At 41.4% G+C, this 12,062-nt stretch overlaps 1 protein-coding gene across 1 annotated transcript in view; it reads left to right on the plus strand.

Moving 5' to 3' along the window:
- The window catches only part of peli3 (pellino E3 ubiquitin protein ligase family member 3), a gene marked incomplete at its 3' end in the record, with an annotated part of 34,476 nt that overhangs the window by 20,525 nt on the left and 1,889 nt on the right, over positions 1–12,062 (plus strand). The window contains exons 3-6 of the mRNA XM_083937363.1: positions 712–841; positions 1,834–1,935; positions 6,299–6,523; positions 11,390–11,578. Coding sequence (XP_083793489.1) covers positions 712–841; positions 1,834–1,935; positions 6,299–6,523; positions 11,390–11,578 — 646 coding nt within the window. The remainder of the gene's footprint in view (positions 1–711; positions 842–1,833; positions 1,936–6,298; positions 6,524–11,389; positions 11,579–12,062) is intronic.

Here is a 12,062-nt window from a genome sequence, read left to right on the forward strand (position 1 = left end):
ACACCTATTAGCGGCTATTTATCCATGTAAATAAATTTGATGACAGGAAGTTTTGTGCGACCCACAGCCGGGAGTTTTAAAAGCAGAAAACAGCTGATCACAGGAACGAGAGACAGCAAAGTATCGTTGTAGCCTGTGAAATCTGTGAGATGGTGAACAGCAGAGAAAGTCGTGAATTATCAGATCACTGTGCTAACTTCTTCTGATGCATATGTTTTACGTCACTGTACGCCCATATTTGTGCTTCACGTCACATCTTTACGCCTATTCCAGAAAGACGTCTGATGGGAAAGGTGGAATATTACTCCTCCGGTTTCACCGACAGGACTTCAAATTGCAGCCTTTGCTTGGACGCCAATGTGACGCATTTTCAATATAAAAACCCCTAATGTAATGTGTGCCCTTCATCATTTAGACATAGTAAATTCTCAGTCGTCATCAATGTGAGTAATAATGTTTCACCATTACTGACAAGGGAAGTGTTGAATAAAAGCACTTATGATATATATCATAGGCAAAACATACCATTATGGGAGTTTTAGAGAAAAATAAATTCCACATTTTTAGTTTTACTGTTGGAATTTTGAAGCCACGAATAAATTTAAAGGGGGGGGGGTAAGACTTAACTAAATGATGAGGGAACACAAGTAATTCATTATCAATTTACCCCAATAACTAACGTAAAGTACATTTTACGCTTATGCTTCACAGGCACAATGGGTCGCTGGCCAATGGGGACAAGGGCCGCAGAAGAAGTCGCCTGGCCCTCTATAAGAGACCTAAAGCTAACGGGGTCAAACCTGATGTTATCCACAATGTCTCAACCCCTCTGGTGTCAAAGGTGAGAACACAGCACTGATGATTACAGTTTAGGTTGTCATTCAAACTGAGGAGGTGTTTTTTCCTGTCCAAGGTAGAAAAGAACCAGATTCTATATTCTAGGACGCATTTACTATAAAGTACATCCGTAGTGAAAATGTCTTCTGTAACACCTATACATTCATTTGAAATCTCGGAAGAAAAAGTAGGAAAAACATAAAATATAATGAGGCTGGTAAATTAAACAGCAGAAGCTGTAGTTTTAGTAGTGGCATGTAGGCATGTTCTTCCTACTGTTCATTTCAGGTTTCTGCAAATGTGTTTAAAAAACAAATAAATATAATATAATATAATAATAATTTGCACAAATGAAATAAAGCTTAAGACACATTCTCTCCAATTCATTATAAACTCTCATCATTTATGGTTTGAAAATGGGTGAATTTAAAGATATTTAAATGGACAGTTGGTGGCAGTGTGTATACCAAAATGTTAAGGAGAAAAAAAAGCTTTAAAAACTCATATTTGCAGAATTCCATTTGTGGTTATATTTATTTTCTTCATATGTGACATTAAAATACATGATGTGTTAGAATGTTAGAAATGGTTTCAATTAAACTGTCACATACCTAAGTGATTAGCTCATATGAAATATTTAAAAATGCTAAACGTTACCCGTGGTATGTTGGCATGCTGACGTTAGCACTAAGCTCAAAGCACTAATGGGCCTAACTGTATTGTATATGTACAATATATTGTAAATATAATGTATTGTATATATGTTCTGAATGGTCGCTTGCATGTTGTAAAAAAAACTGCCCCACGGTACTTTAACATAAGACAATCTCTCCATCATAAAAACCAATCAGCTAATAAAATTGTATCACTCATTTTAATTAGAGCTGGGGTAGTCCCTCTAGAAAAGGAAATGTCCTCTGGGTAGATTTTCCTGGAGGCCAGACCTTCAGCTCACCTTGTCATGTGACCTGGATATAATGTCTTTTCCATTGGCAGGCACTCAGCAACAAAAGCCAGCACAGCATCTCCTACACACTGTCACGGAGCCACTCTGTCATTGTGGAGTACACCCATGACACCAACACAGACATGTTTCAGGTGAGTGTCTGCACACACACACACACACACACACACACGCACGCACGCACGCACACACACACGCACAAATACACACACACACGCACGCACGCACGCACGCACACAAACATGTGCGTCCACATATGCCATGCCAACTCAACATTTTAGCTGTGTGACCTACTGTAGCAATAGGACGCCGGAAGTCAAGATACAGTAGAAGCATGTTGAATAAAAGTCAATCAAAAGCCTGATAAATCAGTGAGAGAACCATGCTTTGAACCAAGCCAACAAATACTTAATGTATGGATCAACAGCAGAGAAGTGGATCATGCTCCAAGACTGGTTGAAGAAGCTTCTGTGCACATTTTGACACTGGGTGGTGGGTAAAGTTTATGGTACGAACAGCTCATTTTGGCCACTTATCATGTTTAAATCAACAGTAACTGGTGACTTCAATCATTTCTTTAGATAGTAGTATTGGTTTAATATTTTGTTGCATCTCATCCACCCACACCACTAGCCTTGACAAACAGCCTGTATTAAAAGCAGCTATTTACAGCCATGCCATTGTTGTCAACCTATTTTCATTGAGAAAACAATGTCTTCGCTTAACGTAGTAATATCCATAATGCTTCACTCTGGCATTGAATGCATCAGTAATCTGTGGTGTGCTTCCACTGAGCGCCACTTTCACTATTAAGCAGGTAAAAGGATGGCAGTCGCGCCCGATGCTCATCCCCAGACCTTTGCTAAACCATTTATAGTAGAAACAACTTTTCAACTTTGGTTGAGACCATCATTGAGACTATGGCGCCTCTGTGTTATCATCATTACCTTCATAACAGGGACCACAGTCAGTGCTCTCCTCCTCCTTTGAGCCGTAAAACTAGCCATCATTTTCCTGGGAGATCATACCCGGTGGCAGACACAAGATTGTACCTGGCAGCAGCCAGGAGATCGTACCCTGTGAAAGAAAGGAGATCGTACCCAATGGAAGACAGGAGATCATACCCTGTGAAAGAAGGGAGATCGTACCCAATGGAAGACAGGAGATCGTACCCAATGGAAGACAGGAGATAGTACCCTGTGAAAGAAGGGAGATCGTACCCAATGGAAGACAGGAGATCGTACCCAATGAAAGACAGGAGATCGTACCCTGTGAAAGAAGGGAGATCGTACCCAATGGAAGACAGGAGATCGTACCCAATGAAAGACAGGAGATCGTACCCAATGAAAGACAGGAAATCGTACCCAATGAAAGACAGGAGATCGTACCCAATGAAAGACAGGAGATCGTACCCAATGAAAGACAGGAGATCGTACCCAATGAAAGACAGGAGATCGTACCCAATGAAAGAAAGGAGATCATACCCGATGAAAGACAGGAGATCGTACCCAATGAAAGACAGAGGATCGTACCCTGTGAAAGACAGGAGATTGTACCCAATGAAAGACAGGAGATTGTACCCAATGGAAGACAGGAGATCGAACCCGATGGAAGACAGAATGGCATAGTGAAAGCAAGGCTTATATTGAACCAATGTAAATGCTGGTTTAGATTCGATCATGCCATTTTTCTATAGCCATTACATCTTACAATCAATATTTATCTCATAATGATGAATTAAAGCAAAGAACTTGTCTATTGCCACTTTAATTATATATTGTAATTATGCTGTAATATAGGGCATGTAACAGGTTAGCTGTGTCTTCCAGTATAAGCTAGGCTAACCACATGCTGACTCCTGAAGTATTCCTTTAGGGTGTCTTTCAGATTGAAATAATTAATCAAACAGTAATTGACGCTGTAAGCCCTTTAGAGTCAGAGAATAGCAGAGCAGTGAGGGCATCAGGAAGGAAGAGGACGAGCAGGAATGAAAGGAGGCAGAAGGAGGGAAGAAGATGAGTCAGACCTGTCTGCTCTCAATAGTTCACACCAACAACCTTCCCTCATCATCAAGGAGATCCATACAAAGCCGTGATTATGAGCAGACAGAATTTACATGGCTCCGCTCCAATCTATCCATGTCTCCCTCTGTCTGCTGTGTTAAAGGGTTACCTCACACACATGGCTTGCTTCATCCATGTTTATGGATATACTTATAGATATATAGATATATTTCTGCCTCCACCCCAATACAATGGAGGCGAATGGAATTCATATAATGATAGTTTTGGAAAATGACATTTGAAAAAGATTTCAACTCCAGAACGGTGATGCTTCTTCCGTTTTTTTTCCCGACTTTTTTGTTCGACTCAATGGCCGCTGGAGCTTATGGCTAGTTTGCATGTTCGCTCTCCTTGCTGCCATAGCCAACCTCAGCGCCCCTGGTGTAGCAATTGAAAAGAATGGAGGAAGGAGCATCACCCACTCGCTGTCAGTAAGCATCTTAAAAGAAAAAAAGATCTTGAAAGAAACTGCAAGGAATCAAATGGACTAATTTAAATAATTACATTTTTTTTATTATTATTAAAGTATTTCTGATTCTTATTAAACATTCATCACAGTTTACAGAGCAAATTCCTGCTTCAACTTTGAGCTAGTGTACTTACTGTAGTTGTCAGCACAAGAAGTGTTTTAGCGTAGTTGTAATGAACTGGATTGATTTCAGGTTTTATTGGTCTTGATCAAGCCCCCACCACAGCAACTGCCGTTTTTGGCACTTCCTGATTGGATCAAACAGGAAGTGCCAAAAACTGCAGTTCTCTGAGTGTCCACTAGGGACAGGTTTCATAACAGAGCAGTTTCTCATTGACCCCTATGTTAAACAGCCCGTTTTCACAGCATAATTAACCCTGTTTAAGGCCTGGGACAAAAAAACATTCTAGTCTGTATGTTTAGGTCATATCTCCATGACAACACTGAGGGGGGTGAATTTTTTGTACCAGGCTAGTTTTTATTTTATTGGAGGTTAAAGTTTATGAATAATTAGGGCCGGGGTCTCTTGAGTGACAGCTAGCTTCTGGCCCTCACTTCTCCTCAGAGGCTAGTTGTCAGGATTAGCATGCTAACTCGGTCATCTCCAGCTGGACTGTGGTCATTCGTGTTGTGGTGTTTCCATAAGTGACAAGATGGTTTTCTCTTCGATCGACTGTACCAACAGGTGGTTTAGGAACACATCGTGTTAGCTTTGTTATGCTAATTAAAAAGCCGTAGTTGCACCACGACTTGAATACAGCCTACTATTGATGGCACCTACACTCGATGCTAATCTGGAGCAGCGGGAGGTCTGGGCCGTAAGGGTCGGTGTTTTACAGTCTATGGGCATGGTACTGAGTTGAATATCAGTTTAAATCAGAAATCATAAATGCTGCCTGCACTTGACTCGGTGTAATCTCCAATAGAGACACGGGAAATTTAAAAAATGACTCCCGTTCCCTCCCGGTCCCGGAAAAAATCTCAACATTGACTCCCGCTCCTGTTTATCTAGTAGCGTGTTCTGTTAGCCCAGCGCCCGGGTGGTGGTGCTAATATTGCTAATTCAGTATACGTCAGCCAGTGTCAGACCTAGGCAGGAATGAGGACTCAGATGCGGAGGTTCGCCGATCAAACTGGTATTTATTCTTAAAAAATCCAAAGCGTGAGGCACAGAGCCAATAAACCACAAAACAAAAGATCGCTCCGAACAGGAGGAAAAACAAGGTGACCAAAAGAGCATTCATACTAAGATCTCTATGACATGGACAAGGCTGTGAAAACGGGCTGGAAACATTCGGCAAACGGACAAAATATTCTGGCAACAAGACAGGGGAAGACACGGATTATATACACATGAAGGGAGAGGGGCCACAGGTGGAAACAATCAAGGATCAGGGAATGACGTCATACGGGTGACACAAGAGGAAGGGCAAGTGACCTCACCGCGGCGTGACAGCCAGACATCAGAGTAAATGAGGCGGAGTCAAAGTCTGACAAGATGGCGGCTCCCAGAGGCGAATCTGATTGGATCAAGTTGAGAGAACTGACCCCAACAGAGAGGCTACCTCCAATTTAGGGGGGGGGGGGGCAATTTATTAGACTATAACAGTTGACCTTTCATCAGGGTAAAATGCCCAACAAATATGATCTCAACCAGCCCACAGCCATACCCACTTATTATAAATGATAAATAATAAGTAGCCCAAATGGGTGGGAACACTGTAACACAATGATGCTTTTAGACATCATTGGGAAGCTCCAATGTAAGAAAGAACTGACCTGGTCAATGACTTTGACAATTTAGTCTTCCACGGTGGAAATCTCACAAAGATATATGAAAACCTAAATAAAACCTGAATGGCTAATGCCCACTATAAACCAGTAAGATTTATGTAGTTTGTGAGTTTTACTCTTGTGTACCATTCTTATGTTTATCATTGGTTTCTTCTCTCTTGGTTGTCTCAGATTGGCCGGTCCACAGAGAGCATGATCGACTTCGTGGTGACGGACACAGCGGGCAGCAGCAGCGGTCAGGGCGGGGGTGCAGCAGGGGAGGGTGGCGGCGGAGGTCAGTCGGCCCAGAGCACCATCTCCCGCTACGCCTGCCGCATTATGTGTGAACGCAGCGCTCCCTACACGGCCCGCATCTACGCCGCCGGCTTCGACTCCTCCAAGAACATCTTCCTGGGGGTGAGTGCTCTCCATCGTGGGTACCAGGCTTCTCCTGGTAAACTACACGGGGACTGGTAACTATGGCAACCATGGGAAGAGACATCAGGGACATGGCTGTGCCGCCCACGGGTGACATCATAGCTGTGAGGATGGCTGTCAGTGTTTGTGACCTGGCTTGAGAAAGCATGGGAGATGAGGGAGCCGTGTTCTCTGTGTGTGTGTGTGTGTGTGTGTGTGTGTGTGTGTGTGTGTGTGTGTGTGTGTGTGTGTGTGTGTGTGTGTGTGTGTGTGTGTGTGTGTGTGTGTGTGTGTGTGTGTGTGTGTGTGTGTCTGTGTGTGTGTGTGTGTGTGTGTGTGTGTTAGTTGTGTGTTAGTCATGTGTGTTAGGAAACTGGCCGTGTTTTATTCTCTCAAACTGATTGAGAGGTATGTCCTCCTGCCAAGTGTGAAGTGGATTGGATGAACGGTTCTTCTTATATGTGAAGGGCAGTCATACATGCATACATATATACACAGACAAAGCATGAAGACATATGATATGTATGTTTTGTAATATAAGCCTGTAGCGTTTGAGCAATTTGAAGGCCAGCTATAGAAAAACTCAAACTAGCAAACTAAATTTGGAAAAGTAACTTTTTTCGGCTTGGTCTAGAGATGTTCTGTAATGTATTTGGTTATGATTGCTCGACATTTTTAGGAGTAGCAGCGAAAATACAGACACACTTTAAATTGGTAGAAATCGATCTAGACACAAATAGGCGTGGCTTATATGGATAAATATATATAAAATATTTGTTTTGACACTTAAGGTTGAAAAGTTACAAGCCATAACGTAAAGTGTTGTTGTTATAGCGCCACCTTATGGCCAAATTGCACAAAATTCAACACAAAGCATGTCAGTGGGTCCAAGCCCCCAGGAAGTGCATCGGACTTTAATGCCAATTTGACGTAGTTGCCATACAGTGGAATCACAACTTTTGTCGTCGGTCTCATGATGCCATGGGGCACAAATTTTTTTTTTACACATGGCGAAAGAGACATATGTAAATCTGTGGATAACGTTTTTCAAGCATCACAACCCCCGCAAAAGTGAAAGTCTTTTGAATTCCCATTCAAGTTAGCTGGAGCGCTAAGCTGGAGGTCACCAGCTCAGCCGGGACAAGTCTCTAGTGCGCCTGCTTTATGGGCCCAATAGTGCGGAAGTCGATTATCCGATCATCCGGGGTTTTTTTTAGTCATAGCAGTTTCACTTTTCAAAGGAAACAACTCAAATTCTGTAATTTTCGTTATTTATCCATGATTGGGTCCATAGGAAATTCACCTGCTGAAGGTAAAGTAGCGTGGATGAGCAGTTCGCGAGATTTGTGAATTACACGCAGACAGAAGGACAGAGATTCCTTGCTTTATAGTTAGATATGGTACTGACCAAAATAGATATCGAGATTTGGGGATTAGGGGTTCGCTGTGGGCTAGTTCATTTCGCACTCTGTTGGAGCTATTTTTTAGCGATGAAGCCACCCTTCCAGATCTCAGCTCTTAGCCAGTAGTACAATCTATAAAATTAAACCCAAATTGTTATAAATAATAGTTTTCCTTTAACTTGGTGACTACAAAGGTATCATAGGAAAGACTGCCAGAACTACAAAAGGAAGACCGAAATGGAAATAACCAACAAGAATAAGCCTTAAATAGAAAGGACCGCAGGGCTTATGTTCATTAATGTATCACTGGTGCGCTAGGTCTTGCTGTATCTCCAATTTCATGAGTGGAGCCGTCTCAAACCTTACCCTGCTGTTAGCTATAAGCCAACAGCTAGAGGCACATTTTCAGAGGTAACCCCCAACTCTAATCAATAAATTTTTTTTCCACATGAACTAATCAGGTAGTAGGTATTTTCCCCTGTACTGTCCTCAGTTAGTTGACTCTTCTTTGTATTTCATGATGTGAAAGCTTCCAAACCACTGCAGAACCTGCTGGGGTGGGACCGTCTAAAACGTGACATCTAGGTGCACAAAGCCATGCAAACCAATAATAGCCCTTTCTCATCACAGCATGACTTCATCCCATGCAAGATTCATCAGGACCCCCGACAACTAGGCCAGCAGTCAGAGAGATGACGTCAGCAACCATTGCTCAACACACACACACACACACACACACACACACACACACACACACACACACACACACACACACACACACACAAACACACACATATGCACACACACACACACACACACACACGCACAATGACTGAGGCTTGTATAACTCCTCCAGTCGTCAGGACTGCGATGATATATGGAACAAATATTGTCCTTTTATTAAAAGCCAGGCTCTGTTGTTGACCTCTGAACTCTTTGATGGATATGATGCAGATAAGACTGTTATTGTGCCTTTCATTAATGATGCATGATCTTAAAGTAGCAATCCTTTAGATTTCATTAAACCAGGCCCTCTTTTTGATACTATTTATGACCTTATTAAGTTTTCATCAGTAGCCGAGCAGGGCATCTAAGTTCAGTATTACCATGTTGGACAACATTGTTGGCTGTCTTCCTAAAGGCCCCAGTGTGCTTCAAACAGAGTGCTTTTCAAATAGTCGAACTGCATCTAAAGGCCCGGACACACTAGCACATTTACAATACAACGCCATGTTGAAAGAACAAATTATATATACCATGCGCAAGCAAACAACATCACAAATAATTGCTACTACTAAAGAGCTAAATAATAAGTTTGTTTACACTCCTCACTTCCGTTTGTTTTCTTGTGCACTGATTCGCTTATGCTACACACCCGGGTTTCGACTCAACATGCAGTGTAGGCCAAGGGCAAACTAGTGCTAACTGTCTGCGACATGCCACAAAAATGATTGCGACATATGATCATGGACCGTCGGCTTGGTGTGCCATGAAGCCCCTGTGAAACCTCCTTTACAACATTTTTCAATTTTCTGAAACAAACAGTCGGATAATGTCACCCATTCTACATAGAGATCTAGTTGATTTGAAGTCAAATTAGATGTCGTTTTTATACAAACAACAGTGTCCTTTATCCTCTCTGCCAATTTTTGTTTTCTTTTTTTAAAACATCAATATATTTACTAATCATTTTCAAATGAGTTCCAATGACAAAGAAAGAATAAAATCTGAAAAACAACAATAAATCATCCTAATAACTTGTAAGTTTGCTGCTTTCTAAACAGACGCACCAGCTGATATTCTTCTGTTTCGTTTCTTACACAGTAACAGCTCCGGGCAATGTGCCCTGCTGTCTGTCATAGCTGACACTGTGACAAGCGACGAACTTTTCTCCTCATACACACTGTGGCTTTAAAATCTGGTAAAATAACAGTCTGTTTTTCCTAGTGAAATTAAACATACAGGCAGGGTATTTTCAAGTGTTTTAATTTCAGTGACTTAGTGAGCATGGGTTATCTGAGAACCACAGTGATATAAAGCTGTTATCTTCCATACACACCTCCCTCTCCAGGAGGAGGATAAACGGGGATAAAAGAATAATTTAGACCAGTGGTTCCATACATTTTTGATCTAAGGTACCCCCACAGCCCTGTCAGGTGAACTCACACGCCTTCATCAATTCACAGTGTCACAAATGTATGATACTAATCATTATGGATAATGGGGATTTCATACACTGAATATTTAGGTTAGTTATAAATCTTACTACTTGTACTCTATTTCAACCATTCACCTGTTACTTTTAGCTAATTATTTATCCTGTTTATCAATTACAACTTTTTCAACCATTTGTTCATTAGGACAATTTAGCTACCTGTTTAAATTCCCTGTACTAGCTTGATAACTAGCTAGATTTCATGCACTTTTACATTCAAGGTGTAGTGTTCAGATTTTATAGCTGATAATCAAATCAAAATTTCAACTTTTCAAATAAGTTGAGCTGCTCCACAATCTCTTCAAGTACCTCCTGGGGTACAAGTACCCATGGTTGGTAATCCCTGACTACCACGCTCTTCTTTTGGAAATTTAAACACCTCTGACCCACAATATCACTTTGCTAACTACTACGACCTACGAGCTAATAAAGTCAAGTTTGGTTTCATAAGATGGGCAAGGTTTAGTTTTTCACCCCCCCAAAAATCACATTTGATTGATTACATTTCAGATATACACACCCTCTGCAGTGTGTTTTAAAGTAAAACATATTTAACATAGGTTTGACAACAAATATAATTATCATGGTGGTATTTGTGACCTCCAACTCCTAAGAGAACTATGTCTCATTAGCTCCTGTCCTCCCCAATGTTTTTTGACTGTGTACACACAGGTTTCAGGTGCAAAAACGCACGTCCTTCCATTCATTTTGAATGGGTGTAGTGTGTGTTAAGGCTGCAGTGTTTCGTGTGTTTGCCCTGAATTTGCATCTATTCGCGTCTTAGCATTGACTTTGTATGGACTTGCTAATTGTGATCTAAAAAACTATGATTCTTTGGCCTTGACATTAGTGTTGAACTGATCCAGTGAAATAATGTTTCCTCCTCAACAAAATGTTTACAGTGCTAAATGTCCAGACTTTTTTTCTTTCTTTTTTTTACTGCCCTGGCTATTTTTGAATATTAAGCTACACACACCTGAAATTTGCTGTTTGATTCCATCAAAGCTGATTTGGGTTCATAATACATCCTTTCTTTCTCCCAGGAATGGGTTCCTTCTTAAGTGTGGGTGCATTAGTCAGTAGAGTAGTCACTCTGTACTGAGCTAAATATAGCAGCAGAGAAAAGCAGCGTTAGCTGATTTTCCAGCCAGCCACCTCTGATATCCACCTCCACTATCATCCCTCTGTGCCTCCCTAATATTCTTCTAACCTGTCTGCTCTGTGTGTATATGTGTGTGGGTCTCTCAGGAGCGGGCCGCCAAATGGAGGACGTCGGATGGCTTGATGGATGGCCTGACCACCAACGGGGTGCTGGTGATGCACCCGGCGGGGGAGTTTGTGTCTGAGCCGGCTCCGGGCGTCTGGAGGGAAATCTCCGTTTGTGGAAATGTCTTTGCCCTGAGGGAGACTCGCTCAGCCCAACAGAGGGGAAAACTGGTAAGATGAAGGGGGCTGATGGGAAAATAAGTTCTTTGTTTGCTTTGATACGGTCACAAAGTTTGTGGTTACTGACCTATGAACTGCAGGCATTTCTGTTTAAATTGGTTCATTAATGTAAGGATGTGACACCCTGGTGCTGTTGCAGGTCTTGGCTGTCAAATTGACTTAGAAGTATTTTTAAAGAAAGGGAGAAATAAAGCCCTGTATAATGTTGTACGATCTTGTCCCTTTTTCCTATTGGTGTAAACTGCACACATACCAGGATGATTAAATTGAATCATAAAAAATGTTTTAGCTGTCTTAAAAATAAAATAAAATGCTGAGCTTTCCTCAGCATTGTTTTAGTATTATCTTAAAATTCTCCTAATATAATAAAACTAAAATGTAAAAGAAATCCACCAGGTGTTGAAACTCATCAATATTCAATTCTCACATATTTGTGATATAAGTCAATCATTTTATTCGGTCCAAATAAGATTAT

The sequence above is a fragment of the Echiichthys vipera genome (assembly GCF_963691815.1).
Source record: "Echiichthys vipera genome assembly, chromosome: 22".
In the NCBI taxonomy this organism is placed as follows: domain Eukaryota; kingdom Metazoa; phylum Chordata; class Actinopteri; order Perciformes; family Trachinidae; genus Echiichthys; species Echiichthys vipera.